The sequence below is a fragment of the Scyliorhinus torazame genome, chromosome 1 (genome assembly GCF_047496885.1).
Source record: "Scyliorhinus torazame isolate Kashiwa2021f chromosome 1, sScyTor2.1, whole genome shotgun sequence".
In the NCBI taxonomy this organism is placed as follows: Eukaryota; Metazoa; Chordata; class Chondrichthyes; order Carcharhiniformes; family Scyliorhinidae; genus Scyliorhinus; species Scyliorhinus torazame.
The window spans coordinates 75736356-75755857 of record NC_092707.1 but is presented as its reverse complement, the minus strand read 5'-3'; the positions used below and the strand labels follow the sequence as shown (position 1 = coordinate 75755857).

Here is a 19502-nt window from a genome sequence, read left to right as displayed (position 1 = left end):
TGCCTTCACGACCCGAAGCTCCTGCTCCTGGGTCTTTTGTTCCTCCTTTAGCCCTTCAATCGCCTGTAATATTGGGGCCAGCAGCTCCTCCTTCATCTCCTTTTTAAGTTCTTCCACACAGCGCCGCAGGAACTCTTGTTGGTCAGGGCCCCATACTAGACGGCCACCTTCCGACGCCATCTTGCTTTGTGCTTGCTTTCCTTGCCGCTGCTCTAGAGGATCCTCTGCAATCCGGCCACCTTCCTCTCCTTTTTCCATCTGTGTCCAGGGGGAATTCCCTTCTGGTTTACCGCACAGTGTTTTTAGCCGTTAAAATTGCCGTTGGGGGCTCCTATTAAGAGCCCAAAAGTCCGTTCCACCGGGAGCTGCAGAAACGTGCGACTTAGCTGGTCATCGCCGCACCCGGAAGTCTGCATTTGCCTTCTTAACTACCGACTGAACCTGCACATTAACTTTAAGAGAATCGTGAACAAGGACTCCCCAAGTCCCTTTGTGCTTCTGATTTCCTAAACATTACCCCATTTAAAAAATAGTCTATGCCTAAATTCCTTCTTCCAAAGTGCATAACCTCACACTTTTCCACATTGTATTTAATTTGCCACTTCATTGCCCACTCTTCTAGCTTGTCCAAATCCTTCTGCAGACCCCTTGCTTGCTCAATACTACCTGTCCCTCTACAGATCTTTGTATCCTCTGCAAACGTAACAACAGTGCCTTCATTTCCTTCATCCAGATCATTAATGTATATTGTAAAAGGTTGTGGTCCCAGCACAGACCCCTGAGGCACACCACTATTCACCGGCTGCCATCCTGAAAAAGACCGCTTTATCCCCACTCTCTGTCTTCTGCCAGTCAGCCAATCCTCTATCCATGTCAGGATCTTACACTTAACACCATTAGGCTCTTAACTTAGGGAGGGCCTATAAACCACTCCTCCAGTGTTTTCTGACTCTTAATATTTTTAATTTCTACCCCCCACTAATTCTATTTTATTATCTTCTGAGGCCAGATCTCTCCCTTTTGTCAACCTTTACTATCAGGCCTACCGTTCTTCCTTTGCCATAACTTCTGTATTTTTGAAATATTGGCTATCCTAAAATATTTATTTCGCAACCTTGATTACCTTGTAACCATGGCTCTGCAATGGTGATCAGATCTAAATCATTTATTTACCTTTATTTGTGCGACTAGTGCATCTATTTTATTGCAGATGTTTTGTCATTCAGATAAATATTGCAGATGTTTTGTGCATTCAGATAAATAACTTTTAATTTCGTTTTGTTACTTCTATTTCCTGATGCAGATTTTTTATTAACATCTTTGCCCCTTCCTGTTCCATTCTCCTTGCTTTTATCAACATGGCTATAATCCTCTGATACATTGAACATTCTCTTTGGACTTCTAAATCCACCTTCCCCAGAAGCCTCCACTCCCGTTCCTTCCCAGTTGGTTTAAAGCTCTGCCGACAGTCCTAATTATACAATTGGCCAGGATACTGATTCTAGCCTGTAGCTCATCCCAAAGGAAGAGCTCACTGTTCCCCGAGTACTGATGCCAGTGTCCCATGGATCAAAACTCTATCCCACTGGACATTTTGAACCACATGTTTATTTTTCTAATCTGCCAATTGGTGTGTAGCTCAGGTAACAACCCAGCGATTATTACCTTTGACGTTCTGCATTTTAATTTCGGCCTAATTTCTCAAATTCTCTTAGCAAAATATCATTCCTGGTTCTAACTATGCCATTGGTTCCCACGTGGACAGTGACAGCTGATCCTGCCCCTTCCCTCCCAACTTCCTCTCCACCCGCAAAAAGCTCTCAGTCCTGGCTACAGAGAACATTATCAACTCCCTGACGGTTCTGTGTCCTATCACTACCAAATTCCTCTTCGTTCCCTGCCACTTCGCTCCCTGATGCATCAAAGTGTCTGCACCATGGCCTCCAATTCAGTGACTCTGAGCCAAAGGTCCTCTGACACTTACTCCAGGTATGTTTGTCTGAATCATACTTGTTTCCGAGATTGTCCACATTCCAGAAAATAATCGTCTTTGTTAGTGCCACAAGTAGGCTTGCATTAACACTGCAATGAAGTTACTGTGAAAATCCCCTAGTCACCACACTACTGCGCCTGTTCGGGTACGCTGAGGAAGAATTCTAACAAAGTCTTTTGGAACTTGTGGTAGGAAACAGGAGCACCCAGCGGAAACCCATGCTGACACAGGGAGAACGTGCAGACTCCACACAGTCAGTGACCCAAGCTGGGAATCGAACCCGGGTCCCTGGCACTGTGAAGCACATCACATCACCTGCCCCTACCATCTTTATTATGTGTTAATTTATTACTTTTTGATTAATAAATCCTACGACTTCCAATAAACCTTATTACTGTTACTCCAGAATCTATTACTAATAAAACCTTACACTTGTAATTTGTACAAGTTTTTAAAAGATAACCATGTAAAACAGTCACCAACCAATTACTTACCTGATTTCCAGTGGTGGAAAACTTGATTTTCTCTGAATGCAGTCCACTGGCAATACCACAAGCAGCACCGGGTCTGCTCTCTATCCCCCTGGCCTTACCACCAGCAGCACCAGCTCTGCACTCTATCCACTGGCCGTACCACCAGCAGCACCAGCTCTGCTCTCTATCCACTGGCCGTACCACCAGCAGCACCGGGTCTGCTCTCTATCCACTGGCCTTACCCACCACCAGCACTGGGTCTGCTCTCTGTCCACTGGCCGTACCCACCAGCAGCACCAGTTCTGCTCTCTATCCACTGGCCTTACCAACAGCAGCACTGAGTCTGCTCTCTATCCACTGGCCGTACCCACCAGCAGCACCGGGTCTGCTCTCTGTCCACTGGCCGTACCACCAGCAGCACTGGGTCTGCTCTCTCTCCACTGGCCGTACCCACCAGCAGCACCTGGTCTGCTCTCTGTCCACTGGCCGTACCACCAGCAGCACCGGGTCTGCTCTCTATTCACTGGCCGTACCCACCAGCAGCACCAGCTCTGCACACTATCCACTGGCAGTACCCACCAGCAGAACCTGGTCCACTCTCTATCCACTGGCCCTACCACAAGCAGCACCAGCTCTGCACACTATCCACTGGCCGTACCCACCAGCAGCACCAGCTCTGCTCTCTATCCACTGGCCGTACCCACCAGCGGCACCGGGTCTGCTCTCTATCCACTGGCCGTACCCACCAGCAGCACCGGCTCTGCTCTCTATCCACTGGCCTTACCAGTAGCAGCACTGGGTCTGCTCTCTATCCACTGGCCATACCCACCAGCAGCACCAGCTCTGCTCTCTATCCACTGGCCTTACCACCAGCAGAACCGGGTCCACTCTCTATCCACTGGCCCTACCACCAGCAGCACCAGCTCTGCACACTATCCACTGGCCATACCCACCAGCGGCACCTGGTCTGCTCTCTGTCCACTGGCCGTACCCACCAGCGGCACCTGGTCTGCTCTCTGTCCACTGGCCGTACCCACCAGCAGCACCGGGTCTGCTCTCTGTCCACTGGCCGTACCCACCAGCGGCACCTGGTCTGCTCTCTGTCCACTGGCCGTACCCACCAGCCGCACTGGGTCTGCTCTCTATCCACTGGCCGTACCACCAGCAGCACTGGGTCTGCTCTCTATCCACTGGCCGTACCCACCAGCAGAACCGGGTCCACTCTCTATCCACTGGCCCTACCACCAGCAGCACTGGGTCTGCTCTCTATCCACTGGCCGTACCCACCAGCAGCACCAGCTCTGCACTCTATCCACTGGCCATACCCACCAGCGGCACCGGGTCTGCTCTCTGTCCACTGGCCGTACCCACCAGCAGCACCGGCTCTGCTGTCTATACACTGGCCGTACCCACCAGCAGCACCGGCTCTGCTGTCTATACACTGGCTGGACCACCTGCAGCTCCGGGTCTGCTCTCTATCCACTGGCTGTACCCACCAGCAGCACCGGCTCTGCTCTCTATCCACAGACTGAGCCGCACCACCAGCAGCACTGGGTCTGCTCTCTATGCACAGAGGTCCAGCACTAGCTCCGGGTCAGCCCCTCTTGCACTCTTTTAAGCCTGTGGTGCCACTCTCAGTCTCGCCATCTCTCGCGCTGAAATGTAACTTGGTTTCTCTCTCCACAGACGTTGCCTGACCTGATGGGCGATTTGATTCAGCATTTTCTGTTTCTGTCTCCGATTTCCAGCATCCGTTGTCTTTTCCTTTTGTTGCGGAGCAAATGTAAAGGGCTTTTTAAATAAGGGGACTTTTACATCAGCAGTGTGAAGTTGTCTGAAGAAGTAATTCATTCACCTTGCATTTGAAATGATAATTTTTGCAGGCAGTTTAATGGCTGATGCATTTCATAACAAAAGCTGTTGTAATTTTTTGGTAAGGAAATTAAGTTGTGGTCATTTTTTTCTCAATTGTAACTCAGTGAAATATATTCCAGGCAAACTGACTTGTCTAGTCTAAGAGAAAAATGGATTTATAAATATAGATAATGGGACTAGCGCATCTGTTATTGCACCACATCTGCCAGTGAAAAGGGGCAGGCTGCAGGTGGGTAGGAGGCTACTGCAGCCAAATCCATTTCTCCTTAAGCCCATGTGTTATTTCAAGTTACTTGCCCATGAGAGTGCTTGGAAACTGCCGCTGGGATTAAAATGCCGAGGAGATTTGCTTTACCCGCTAAGTGACTGATTGTTTCACTCGTTTTAAGATCACAACCTTTATTTCCAAATCCTGAATGAATGTTGCACCCATTAAACTGTAATTGGAAGTAAATATCCTTTGGTTACATTTGGTTCTTGCAGTAATAACTTGATAAAGCAGAGACCAATTCCATCCTTTGATGCTGCCATTTAGTCTTGATGGAACCTTTTTGTACCTTACTTGAATACAACACCTCAAAATGAGATAGGCCCTTCTCTTTTCAAAATGAATGGTGCATTTTGAATGTACACTTTCAATGCAGTAGCCAGACTGCACAAATGGAGCCATCATCGCTAAAATCAGTAAAGATTCTGGCAATAAAAGTGTGAGTATCTGTCTACTGGGTTTGCATTTTCATTATAATTACTTGTGAAAATTAATATATGGAATGCCCAAACATTTGGAAAACATGAATCATGGTAATAGCTGAAGCTCTTAATGAGCCCTTTAATCATCTGTAGTATTTAAGAAAGGTTTTTAATTAAAGTTGTCATTTATTTATACTGGCATTTTTGTAATCTGTTGTATACGTAACAGATGTTAAAAATTCTACATCCTGTCCAGACAATTTGTTAACTTGTTAGCACAGTGGTGGCATACCATAGAACCGCTTAATTTTCTTGTTAGATTTCATGATTTTTCCCCATTTTTAAGCAACGTACATGAATTCCATTGTGTGAAACAAAAGGGCTAAAGCTTTATTCTATTCTACACCGAATTAGTTATGGTGCGATGGTGGGCATGTGTAAAGATTTTGTTCGCGAACTATCTTTTAAAAATAAATTTTCCATTCATACAATTATAGATTCTGGTTATTTTTTTAAAAATTAATTTAAAGTACCCAATTCATTTTTTCCAATTAAGGAGCAATTTAGCATAGCCAATCCATCTACCCTGCACATCTTTGGGTTGTGGAGGCGAAACCCGCACAAACACGGGGAGAATGTGCAAACTCCACACGGACAGTGACCCAGAGCCGGGATCGAACCTGGGACCTTGGCGTCGTGAGGCAGCAGTGCTAACCACTGCACCACCATGCTGCCCATAGATTCTGGTTATGTTGAGAGATTACTTTGAGCTAAATTCACTGGGCCGAATTATTGGCAGTAGCTGAAATTCTAACATCAGATTATTAAAAATGTCGAACTTGGCTTAATCCTGGCCCTTTTTCCACGGGTCAGGAGGTTTTGGGTTCAAGATCCACTTAAGTGCTTGAACACACAATTTTACTTGACATTCCAGAGCAGCAGTGAAGGGCGACTGTATTTGTCAGAGACATTTTAGATAAAATACTAAACTGAAGGCAGGATCTTCTGCTCCCATCAAAGCTGACCCCCGCAGTGGGTTCCCCAGCGGCCGGGCAGGCGAACCATGCAAATACAGCAGGTCTAGAATATCCCACCGGCAGCCAATGGCTCACTGCATCCGCCATTGGAAACCCTGGTAGTGCTCGGTGGCCAGAAAATCCGGCCTGAGATCCTGTCTGCCCATCCAAGAGGCTGTGAAAGATCACTAGGCACTATTCGAGGGAGTGTCGAGGGGTTCTCCCAATATTCTGGCTAAGTTTTATCCCTCAAACAAGATCACAAAAATGTTTGAGTTGATCATTTACCTCATTGTCGTTTGAGGGACTGTACTGTGCAAAACTGGGCTGCTGTATTTTCCTCCATTGTATTAGTGACTACGCTTCAAAATTATTTAATTAGCTGTGAAGTGCTTTTGGACACTCTTGCGGTTGTAAATTCAAATACTATCATTTAAGCTCGTCCGATCAAGTGCAACTTTTCTCGTACCAAATGCTAAATAAGTGCTTAGATTATTTTGACAAAAGTTATTGATGATAATAAGTCATTAGTGCTAGAATTTGTTTGTATTAACTAAGCAATTTTTCCTTTTCCTCATTGCAATCAGGAACAAAGAACAGTACTTGACCGAAACTTGTTGCAGCTTCGAGGTTCTGAGCGCCGGATTGTATGGAAAGTGCGGTTCAACCTTGGGAACAGCAGTCGGCCGTATACACAATGTCGAAACTCTATCCAGGGTAAACTGCTAATTACAGATGAACAGGGTGAGGAAATGTGACATTACCTAGTTTCCCCTTGCCAATCACTTTTATTTAAATTCCCTTAGCTGTTGTTTAATATTAGTCTCCTTTTTAAAAAAAAGAGTTGATACTCTTCTGAGTGAAGTATATGCTTTGTCATAGTGACATTGTTCCCATTTGAAACAAGCTGCAGAACTCTTAGAATTTGTTTCTCTTCCTCCATTTTACTGCAGGCTACGTGTGTGAGAGGAAGGACTTACTTGTGAATGGATGCTGCAGTGTAAACACACCTAGCACAAAGTTGTATGCATGTGATACCTGCTTGGCCAATGACTGCTGCACTGTGTATGAGTACTGTGTCTCCTGTTGCCTGCAACCAAATAAGGTGAGAAAATGCATCCTTCTTTCATTATACAAACATCCGGGGTTTTTGTTAGATTGAGAATGAGTGCAGGTGTGGATTACAAACACTTCAATTGTTATCTTTATGTAGCAATTCAAAACGTGAGTAAACCTTCCTATATGTCAACATTCAATATGTCAACATTCAAAATGAATAATGCAACTACTTCAACTGCTAAGGTTAGTTGAAGAAGGCTGAGTGTGGTGCACTATCACTGTACCTTTTGGGATGAGTGGTTTGAGTCTGTGGTGTTAATACTATGAACGCAATAGTTTAAAAATGCGCCAAGGATATTCCGCCTGATCTAAATGTTACTTGGTTAACAATAGTCACAGTACAAAGTCTTACAACACCAGGTTAAAGTCCAACAGGTTTGTTTCGATGTCACTAGCTTTCGGAGCGCTGCTCCTTCCTCAGGTGAATGAAGAGGTCTGTTCCAGAAACACATATATAGACAAATTCAAAGATGCCAAACAATGCTAGGAATGCGAGCATTAGCAGGTGATTAAATCTTTACAGATTCAGAGATGGGGTAACCATTAAAGAGGTGTGAATTGTCTCAAGCCAGGACAGATGGTAGGATTTTGCAAGCCCAGGCCAGATGGTGGGGGATGAATGTAATGTGACATGAATCCCAGGTCCCGGTTGAGGCCGCACTCATGTGTGCGGAACTTGGCTATAAGTTTCTGCTCGGCGATTCTGCGTTGTCGCGGGTCCTGAAGGCCGCCTTGGAGAACGCTTACCCGGAGATCAGAGGCTGAATGCCCTTGACTGCTGAAGTGTTCCCCGACTGGAAGGGAACATTCCTGCCTGGTGATTGTTGCGTGATGTCCGTTCATTCGTTGTTGCAGCGTCTGCATGGTCTCGCCAATGTACCACGCTTCGGGACATCCTTTCCTGCAGCGTATGAGGTAGACAACATTGGCCGAGTCGCATGAGTATGTACCGCGTACCTGGTGGGTGGTCAAGCATGAGAGATAATAGTCAAGCATGAGAGATTAGAAATATTGCATCCAACTGGATGGTTAGTCCAGTAAGAGATGAATATTTTGCTTATTTAAGAATTAATATTGCTTTGCAGCAATAGGCCTGAAGGACACTCCTGTAGTCACACATACATCAGACATTTATTGCTGACTGCAATTCCATACCAATTTCTCAAGATGAAATTAACTCTGAAGAAGAAAAATGTACATTTACCGAGTGCCTCGGTGTTCCAAAGTGTTTTACAATTAACTTTGAAGTGTAGTCACTGTTGTGATGTGAGAAACGTGGCAGCCAGTATGCGCTGAACAAGAGCCCACATAAGGCACTGTGATGAAGAATGAAATTGACTTAATTTTGGATCATATTTAAAATATTGTATTGCTAGCTGCATTTAAAACCTGTGATTTCTGATTCTCAGCAACCTTTATTGGAACATTTCCTGAACAGGGCTGCAGAAGCCTTCCAGAATCTGTTTACAGCAATAGAAGATCATTTTGAACTCTGCCTAGCAAAATGCAGAACATCATCTCAGGTTCGTAATGAAATCATTTCAAATGACGGCAGTTAGTCAGAATAAAACACAAAAATAAATGTCATGCATCATTCAGTTCCATCACATTTGCCGTTATTTGAGCAATACCTTTTTTGCAACCTCATTCTAGACTTATAACAATTCTGCTTCATCTTCATATCTGATATGTGGAAAGCAAGCTGCACTTTGGTGGTTGGACAATTGTGTCATGAACTAACTTTTATGAAGGCTGTGTTCAATTTAAAACACTCAACATTATCAAAATATGCCAGGTGACCTCTTAACTTTCTTGAATGCCCATTTGTAGAAAGATGCATAGCCTGAATGTGAACTCTGAACTGCTAAATACTATGTAACTCACACATTTGTATTCGGTGTATTCAATGATAACATGGCCAAAGTCGGCCATGCCACTGGCTAAATATCACTATGCCGAATGTGAGTGCATAAATTCTTCATTCAGGTTTTACTTTCTGAGCTGATTCGTACAATCTGTTCCTAACTTCATTGGGTGGAGGTATATGGTGCAACACTGCTATAGTCTCCAAGGATTATTGTTTGACAACATTATACCTCAGATGGACATCTTGACGGTATTCTGTTTCAGTCTTTCCTCTTGGGGGCTGGTTTAGCACAGTGGGCTAAACAGCCGGCTTGTAATGCAGAACAAGACCAGCAGTGTACTGGCTCCCCGAACAGGCACCGGAATGTGGCGACTAGGGGCTTTTCACAGTAACTTCATTCACTACTTGTGATAATAAGCTATTATTATTTTTATTTTTTTGGAGAATATGTTCCCAAATTAATGTGAATTCTTCTTTCCGCCTGCAGAGTGTTCAACATGAAAATAACTACAGAGATCCTGCTGCAAAGTATTGCTACGGAGAAGATCTGCCAGAGCTGCTTCCACTTTAACCTACGTTGTTAAAATAGTCGTCATGAACAAACTTTGTCCAGACTTCACTGTGGAAGGATTGCAGAGGGTTTGTTAAAATATGAGGGAACCTTGTTTTCTACATCATTATTTAATATTTATTTTGTTTCAACTTTTGAACTGTCCTGATGACATCAATCAAGGCGACGAAATGCAAAACAATACCTTTCCAAAATGTGTAATTAGTGCTGTGCTCAATTTTGCAGATAACTGCCAGCAACTAAAGAATCATCAGCTACACTAATTACAGTTCATTTGCATATTTGGAAATTAATTCGAGCAAGATATGTAAATATATGCATATGTTTATCAAAACGAAGATGTACACAACACTTGATTTATGAGCTGCTCAGACTTTTGGCTTGCTCAAATATCATTTTAAGTCTACTCATAAAGGAATCTGATCATATGATAGGTGGAATCACATTGATGTTGGTAGTCTTGTTTTAAACACCAGCGAACCATGATATTTGATGCAGTAAAATTGTTTTAGTTAAATATAGGATGCAATCATTTGAGATTGCTTATATTAGGTTATTTCTACTCCAATCTAAATGATAAATGTTGTGTTTAGGCCTTCATGTTGGAAACACACCTCAGTAAAGATGTGAATTCTTATTTGAGCCAAACAAACTAAAAATTAAAATGATCCATTTGTAAGCTCTGCCCGAAGTGCCAAAGAATCTTGTACTCGCTAATTCATGAAAATGAGGTGAAAATTGAAAGGCGAATTTCCTGTAATATAGATAAACAAAAATAAAAAGAGCTTGTTTGAATTTCTCTTGAATAAGGCAAGGAAAGAAAATAAGTTTGGAAAAAAAAAAAGAAGTATTTGGATGGTGGGAAGCAAACTTGTTTGTTACAGTCACCTCATTTTTTAAGAAAGCAACCTATTCTTTAATGACTAGTAGAGGATGAAAGGTGTTTGTCATGTATTATTTTCTTTCATTTGAAAGAGTCTCTAGGCAGATGAGGCAGAAGTATTAATAAATAAAATGTTAAAATATGAGACAACATTGCTTGTGCTTTTGTAGTTCCATATGGTTGTGTGTTAAAGGCAAGTTATAATGTAGAGAGCGTCTTCTTCCCGAGGGCTAAAGAATAAATTGTGTGCTTTCGTTTTTGTTTTTAATATTCAAAATTTCTATTAACTTAATATAAGCTAATTTAATTTGTGTATGGGGATGAGTGTAAATGTAACTGAGATATATGTTTTTGATGTCATGCAATGGAATAATATTCTAATAAAACAAATGTAGTGGATAATGTTTTTAATATTAACTCTCAATCAGACTCCTTATTCCATTATTTCCCAGGCTGAGTATGTATCATTAATCCAGAATCTTTGAAGGTGCATGAACACTGTAGCTTTGACACCAGTAGCTGCAGTTCAGATTTCTGCCAGGTAGAATTATGTTTGTGGTGCTGAGTTCCTGCTTGGTTCGAATGCGAACCTTGCTGCACAAGAGAATGTTCTCTCCACATTGGGCAATCTTACAACAGTCCAATCCTGCCTGCTTTATGGACATGTAAATTGAGGTCAATTAGGTTAAAAGGTCCCCAGAAGGTCCAGCACTCCCACTTTGATCTAGGTTTGATACCTCACTCGCTTTCAAGACCTGCACTGTCAAACCAAAACCATGGAGCCAAAACTACTGACTCCAGGGAGCCTCTCACTCCTTCATGTGGAGCAAAGTGGAAATTACTGAACTGGCCATATCCTCTATATGTCAACTTCACCCTCCCAGACTGCGCTTTACTGTAAATCAGCTACTTTTAACCTCCATTCGAACAAACATTCAAAACAACAATTTTAAAATAACTTGAGATTAAATGTATTCATTTTAAGGATTTTTACAATCCAATCATTTATGTGCACCAAAAGTGAATCATTTGATTATTGGAATGAAGCAACGTGGAAATTTAGTACTAGCAAAATTTGATCAGATTATTTGAATAAATGTACTGAAATAAGATAGGAAGATACTGAGCCTAAATTTCAGTATATAAAATCTCACTAATGAATTGTGATTTTAGCACGTCAACTGAAAAATGTTGAGCTGAATTTTCCTGTTATCAGTCCTGAGCCTGCACACCTTGGCAGCATGCCCGTCAGTGCAAATTTGTCAGGTGGCCTCCTAATTGGCTGCTTCCACATTGTCATCTAATTAAGGATGGCAGGCAGAACAGGGATGCAGGAAGGCCCCAAGAGTGGCTGCCTGACAGTTCCACTGGAAGATGTTGGTGTAGCGGAGGCAGAAGGTGAGTATGAGGGCTTCTTAAAATAAAGATACTCTCAAAAGACTGCAGAAGGTTCACAACAAAGGCAACCCAGAACTGTTAGAGTCATCACAAGCATGATTTTGGCAGTGGCTGTGGCCATTTCAGCCTTGTGACTTTGTTATTGGAGCACAGAAAGGCCCTGCAGTCCAATTCATTGTCAGATCTGAACTCAGCAGGAGGGAATACTATCTGATGCTGGGAAAATTCCATCCGTGTGGAGAATGGCCATTAATGGAGGCTTTAAGTGCCTTGATTGACTGCCCGCCTCCATGGAACTGGTTGCTGAAACCCATGGCAGCTAACTTGACTGCAGGCAGGACAAGCTCAGGGAGTCATCCTGATGGCGTTTTCTGCTATATTCCTGGCTGCCAGCCTCCAAAACTGTCTCCAAGGGCCCAGCAAGTATTTGACCATTATTTTTTTTAAATGGGAAGAAAAGTATATGCTTTCTATAATGTTTTCTGCTTGTTAGCTACTTAGCCTAGTAGGGATTTTAGTTTAATTGCTATGCAAGTAGATTTTGACATATGAAGGGTTAACTCTCAGAGATACAGAATCTTTTTCAAATGCTTATGTTGGCTGCTGGATGGAATACTGAATAGGCCAGTCATTTCAGCCATCATAAACAGCTTACTTCTGAATAATGCATCAGCTTTGAGACAATGTGAAGTCGATGAGCACATCACAGAGTCGTTTGCATCCTAACACTGGCATTGGGTTTTCATTACACCTGGCAGGGGGCTTAGTTGGACAGACGATATAGGTGCTGTGACATTATTCTGTTCATTCATATTTCATATAAAAACACCAGTTGGGTTTTTCAGTCAACCAAGTCCATTAGGATATTTTTCAGTCGGCCTATAAAAGGATAGAATTCAAGTAGCAGCATGCAACATCATATATCATGTGAGGACTCTATATTATGATCCTTCAGTCATGCCATAATTTAACTCGATAATGGATATTAAATGTGTTCTCTTGGTTTTAATGGATGTGAGGTCCCAATAGGAGAAGGACCAGTGGCATCAAATCCAACAGCCTATTTACTATAGGCCTGTGCAATTTGTGACACCTGTGCAACCCCTAATAGTGGCTGTATGAAGCCTATCGGTCAGCTGTGGCTCAAAGATAGAAATCCCTTGCAGAATAAAGATCAGCTCCATGAAACCTCTGAACCAACAACATGTTTTAGAACCCACTCTGCCTGCTTCTGTGTAATCAAGCCTGTTCCTATACTATTGAACTTCACCCACACTCCATTCCTCTGAAGCCTTTCACTTCCACCAAAGAGCAATTAGATTTGTCAAAAAAAAAGGGAACTTGCAACAATTTGTTGTACATTTCTTAACTGAATACTGAGCAACTAGCAGTTGAAAGTGTAGTGGGGACCTGGTACACTTATTTGCCCACCTGAATCCACTTTCAAGCAGGCGTTTACATGGGTACCTAAAACCCCTGTCCAAATCACGTGGGAGGCTGATCATATAATTCAGAGCGCCATGCCAATTGTAGAAACCTGGTTGGAACTTTGAGGGTGATTACTTTGAACCCAAGTGAGGGTGTAAAACTGGGTGCCCACTTCAGATTTTTCTTCTTCATACCTCCCAACAATCTGCTGCCATGCTGTTGGCACATGACAGTGCTCTGCATCTGCACTCCCTCACAGGTCTTACCTTAGGGTGACCCCTAAACAGACATGCAAACTGGCACCCACAGCTCACCAAAAAAAGGTGAATGAGATCTGAACCTGAAACTGCTCCATTGAGGAGGCTCTGTTGTTGCATTGCTGATTGTGTTCTTGTTCAGAGCCCAGCCCAGAGTCTCGCCTATAATTAATTTCTATAATATTTTTTCAAATGTGCACTTTGGTCTAAATCCTTCCCAGCTTGCCTTCTCTCCACTGCTCGCTGGGTACCTAATTGCTTTCCTCCTTTCACATTAACATTCAATGCCCCCATTGGACATTACAATCACAGAGGATCAAATGTAGAATTTTGAGTCTCCACTGGATATTCTATTGCCTTCAGGATCATTTCTTTCTCCTGAAAGAGGGCCCACTTCTTCCATGATTAACGGTTTAATGCCCATTGTCTGGTGAATATATTAGCATAACCCATGAATTGTCACAATGAAATTCCACATTGTGCAGACTGGATGCTGCGAGCTCGCTCACATTCTCCTGTACATCTCTCTCGCTGCTTCCATAGAGTACTTCATAACCTGTCAATCATACACTCTACTGCTTGTGCCTTATCTCTCTATGTCAGTGTTCTTCAAACTTATTTTCCGGGGACCCATTTTTACCAACCGGCCAACCTTCGGGACCCAACCCGGCCGACCTTCGCGACCCACGCCAGCCGACCTTCACGACCCACCATTTTTTTCTTATCTTGTTTGCTGCTGACGAAAATGGAGGAAATGGTTTTGGATCCCTTTGGCCCTCGTACACGCTCCTCCAATGGAACCTGTTGGATGAAGGTGAAGCCTTCCGGTGTCGGAAAGTATGGAGTCTCCATCTGTCCAAAGTTCTGCATTTTATTCCTGTGAAATTTTATCAAATACAAACCCCCTGAACTTGTAAAAAAAAATTAAAATAAATGAAAAAAACCTCCCCTGAACTTGTAAAACAAAAAGCGGCCGCACTGCACATGCATGCCAGATCATTGCCACGTATGCGCGCCAATGATCTGGCACACATGCGCAGTGCGGCCGCATTTTTTTTACATGTTCGCAGCCATTTTGAAGGCCGCTTGCAGCCGGTGTTATTAACATCCAGCCGCTGTGGCTGTTTTGCGCACATTTGCGCGATCGGGAGTGCCGCGACGGACAGCTCTGCAACCCTCCCGACACCCGCCCGCGACCCACCCGCGAGTCATGCCCCTGAGTTTGACAATGCCTGCTCTCTGTGGTGTGATTAGATTCTGGAATAAAATATCCAAGCCCCTTATGTGTCAGAGTGTCTTTAACTTGCACCTAGTTCAGCAAATCTGAGAGTAAGCAAGAACAACAAATTATCTCCTCTTAAATATTGAAAAGATTTTGATTTGCATTCAAAACATCTTTCCACGGACTTCCGGTTGCGGCGGGAATGAGCTAGCCGCACGTTTCGGCGGCTCCAGCTCCGACGGAACTTCGGGCTCTTTTAAGAGCCCCAACCGAAAAACCCGGTGTGAGGTGCATGGGAAGGGAGTCCCCCCCGAACGGCGGAGGGAAAAACCGGCGGCGGCGGCTGCAGCCCGAAGAATCTTCAACCACAAGGTCAGAGGGAGTGGAGAACAAAATGGCGGCGGAGAAATCGCAGGCGACATGGGGGCCTGAGCAGGACGAGGTTGTGAGACGGTGCGTGGATCTGCTGAAGAAGGAGGTAATGACCCCGATGTTACAGGCAATAGAGGGGCTTAAGGAGACTTTAAAGACCCAGGAGACTGAGCTTCGCGTGGTGGAACAGAAGGTGTCAGGTATTGAGGACGAGGTCCTGGGCCTGGCGGTTAAGACTCAGACGCACGAGGCACTTCATAAAAAGTGTGCTGACAGGATTGAGGCCCTTGAAAATGGAGCGCAAAGGAAGAACCTTAGGATACTAGGTCTCCCGGAGGGTGTGGAAGGAGTGGACTGTGGAGCGTACGCAAGTAAGATGCTGAGCTCACTGATGGATGCTGAGGCCCCTGCGGGCCCCATGGAGGTGGAGTGGGCAAATCGGATCCCGGCGAGAAGACTAAAAGCGGGAGAACCACCGAGGGCGATAATCGTGCGATTCTGCCGCCTTAAGGACAGAGAAGAGGTCCTGAGATGGGCTAAAAAGGTGCGGAGTAGCGGATGGGAGAATGCTGTGGTAAGGATCTACCAGGATTGGAGTGCAGAGGTGGCGAGAAGGAGGGCGAGCTTCAACCGAGCCAAAGAGGTTTTGCACAAAAGGAAGGTGAAGTTTGGGATGCTGCAGCCGGCAAGACTATGGGTCACGTATCAGGAGAGACACTATTATTTCGAGACGGCGGAGGAAGCATGGTCCTTCATCAATGAAGAGAAACTGGACCGGAACTGAGGGACTGATGCTGCAGGGAACTGTTATTGCTGTTATTGTTATTGTTTTTGTTAATGGGATGGGGAAAGTCAATCGAGAAGTAAACAGGGAAGGGGGGGGACACTGGGGAAATGTGGGCGCCGGTGAGGGGGGGAAGGCGGGACATAGTCGGAGAATGGGGAAGGAGAGGGGAGGGGAAAGGGAGCTGCGCCATAAGAGGCGGGTCAGGTAAAGGGATGTTCCCGCTCCAGAAAGAATAAGGCGGGAAAACAGGCGCAAGGCGGATGGGAGTTCCGTCACACCGGGGGGGTCGAGGAGCGAGCAGGAGTAGCCGGGGTCAGTTGAAGTCAGCTGACTTACGGAAGTGATATGGGGGGAGCAATCAAGCTAGATAGGGATTTAGCGGGGGGGGGGGGGGGGGAGGGGGGAGTGGGGGGGGGGGGGGGAAGGGGACAACTGGGTTGCTGCTGCGGAAATCCAAAAGGAAATGGCTAAAGAGTGGGTGGTCGGGGGCGGAATGCGACACCGGGGGAGCGAGCGGGAGCGCGGAGGCGGGATATGGGACTGGCCTAGAGAAGGTAATGGCTAGTCGACATGGGAGGGGGGCAGGTAGCCCCCCAGTGAGGCTGATCACATGGAACGTGAGAGGCCTAAATGGACCGATAAAAAGGGCCCGAGCGCTCGCGCATTTGAAAGGACTAAGGGCAGACGTGGTTATGCTCCAAGAGACGCACCTAAAGGTGGCGGACCAAGTTACGCTAAGGAAAGGATGGGTGGGACAGGTGTTCCACTCAGGACTGGACGCAAAGAACAGAGTGGTGGCCATTTTGGTGGGGAAACGGGTAGCATTTGAAGCAAAGAACATCGTAGCAGATAGTGGAGGTAGATATGTAATGGTGAGTGGTAGGCTGGAGGGAATGGAGGTCGTGTTGGTTAATGTGTATGCCCCGAATTGGGACGATGCGGGGTTCATGAGACGGATGCTGGGGCGTATTCCGGACCTGGAGGCAGGAAATTTGATTTTAGGAGGGGACTTCAATACGGTGCTGGACCCGGGGCTAGATAGATCCAGCTCAAGGACTGGAAGAAGGCCGGCAGCGGCCAAGGTACTTAAGGGGTTTATGGACCAAATGGGGGGAGTGGATCCATGGCGATTTCTTAGACCCAGGGCTAGGGAGTATTCCTTCTTCTCCCACGTCCATAAAGTGTACTCCCGGATAGATTTTTTTGTTTTAGGAAGGTCGTTGATCTCTAGGGTGGAAGAAGCTGAATACTCAGCCACAGCGGTTTCAGACCATGCCCCACATTGGGTGGACCTGGAAGTAGGAGAGGACAGGGAGCAGAGAACACTCTGGCGATTAGATGTGGGACTGATGGCGGATGAGGGAGTGTGTGCAAGAGTGAGGGGGTGTATTGAGAGATACCTGGAGGTCAATGACGACGGCGAGGTCCCTGTGGGAGTGGTCTGGGAAGCACTAAAAACGGTGGTCAGAGGAGAGCTGATTTCTATTGGGGCCCACAAAAGGAAAACAGAGGCCAAGGAAAGGGATAGATTACTGGGGGAGATTTTAAGGGTGGACAGGGAATTTGCAGAGACCCCGGAGGAGGAGCTGTGCAGGGAGAGGAGACGACTCCAGACCGAGTTTGACCTTCTGACCACCAGAAAGGCGGAGGTACTGTGGAGGAAGGCACAGGGGAGGAGGTATGAATATGGGGAAAAGGCTAGTCGCCTGTTGGCGCACCAACTGCGAAAGAGGGCAGCAGCGGGGGAGATAGGAGGAATTAGGGATGAAAGGGGAGACACTGTGCGAAGGGCAGGAAAGATAAATGAGGTGTTTAAGACCTTTTATGAGGAACTGTATAGGCCTCAGCCCCCAGAGGGAGAGGAGGGGATGCGGCAGTTCCTGGACCAATTGAGGTTCCTGAAAGTGGAGGAGCAGGAGGTGGTAGGCCTGGGGGCGCCGATTGAGGTGGACGAGGTTATTAAGGGACTGGGAAGCATGCAAGCAGGGAAGGCCCCGGGGCCGGACGGGTTCCCGGTGGAATTCGACAGAAAATATGTGGGCTTGTTGGCCCCGTTGTTGGCGAGGACGTTCAATGAGGCCAGGGAAGGGGGGACACTACCCCCGACGATGTCGGAGGCGACGATATCGCTAATTTTGAAGAGAGACAAAGATCCGTTGCAGTGTGGGTCCTATAGACCCATTTCATTGTTGAACGTGGACGCCAAATTGCTGGCAAAGGTGCTGGCATCGAGGATAGAGGACTGTGTCCCAGGGGTGGTGCACGAAGTCCAGACAGGGTTCGTAAAAGGGAGACAATTGAATGTTAACGTGCGACGACTATTAGGGGTGATAATGATGCCCTCAGTGGAGGGGGAGGCAGAGAGAGTGGCGGCAATGGACGCAGAGAAGGCATTTGATAGGGTGGAGTGGGAGTATTTATGGGAAGTGTTAAGGAGGTTTGGGTTTGGGAACGGGTTTATTCGCTGGGTTAGACTACTTTATGGGGCACCAACGGCAAGCGTAGTTACAGGTCGACATAGATCGGAGTATTTCCGATTATATAGGGGAACAAGACAGGGATGCCCGCTGTCTCCATTGTTGTTTGCATTGGCAATTGAACCTCTGGTCATGGCGTTGAGAGACTCCAGGAAATGGAGAGGGGTGACTAGAGGGGGAGAAGAACACCGAGTCTCGTTATACGCGGATGACCTATTGTTATACGTGTCGGACCCAGCAGGGGGGATGATAGAGGTAATGCGAATTTTCAGGAGGTTCGGGGAATTTTCGGGGTATAGGTTAAACATGGGGAAGAGTGAATTATATGTGATACATCCAGGGGACCAGAGTAGAGAGATAGAAGGCTTACCGCTAAGGAAAGTGGAAAGAAACTTTCGATACTTGGGGATTCAGATCGCTAGGAGCTGGGGAACCTTGCACAGACTTAATCTGACACAGCTGGTAGAACAAATGGAGGAGGACTTTAAGAGGTGGGACATGCAGCCTTTATCGCTGGCGGGCAGGGTGCAAGCAATTAAGATGATGGTCCTCCCGAGGTTCTTATTTGTATTTCAATGTCTCCCTATTTTAATCACCAGGACCTTTTTTAATAAAATAGATAGGAGCATTACGAGCTTTGTGTGGGCAGGGAAAGTTCCGAGAGTAAGGAGGGGGTTCCTTCAGCGCAGTCGGGACAGAGGAGGACTGGCACTACCGAACTTGGGAGATTATTATTGGGCCGCCAATGTGGCAATGATACGTAGATGGATGATGGAGGCTGAGGGAGCGGCGTGGAAAAGGCTGGAGATAAGGTCCTGTAAAGGGACGAGTCTAGAGGCGCTGGTGACGGCGCCGCTACCGTTCTCACCGAAAATGTACACCACAAACCCGGTGGTGGCGGCAACACTGAACATATGGGGACAGTGGAGGCGACAGAGAGGGGTGCGGGGAGCCCTGGTGGGGTCCCCTATCAGGAACAACCATAGGTTCGCCCCAGGAAGAATGGATGGAGGATTTCAGAGCTGGTACCATTGGGAATTTGGAAGGTGGGAGATTTATTTATAGATGGGACTT

At 45.9% G+C, this 19502-nt stretch overlaps 1 protein-coding gene across 1 annotated transcript in view; it reads left to right on the top strand.

The window, feature by feature from the left end:
• Positions 1–10911, top strand: part of spring1 (SREBF pathway regulator in golgi 1) — a 31906-nt gene extending 20995 nt beyond the window's left edge. Inside the window, exons 2-5 of the mRNA XM_072496673.1 lie at positions 6635–6791; positions 7001–7152; positions 8576–8689; positions 9521–10911. Of these exons, the coding sequence (XP_072352774.1) occupies positions 6635–6791; positions 7001–7152; positions 8576–8689; positions 9521–9604 (507 nt within the window). The 3' untranslated portion in view covers positions 9605–10911. The remainder of the gene's footprint in view (positions 1–6634; positions 6792–7000; positions 7153–8575; positions 8690–9520) is intronic.
• The last annotated feature ends 8591 nt before the right edge of the window (positions 10912–19502 follow it).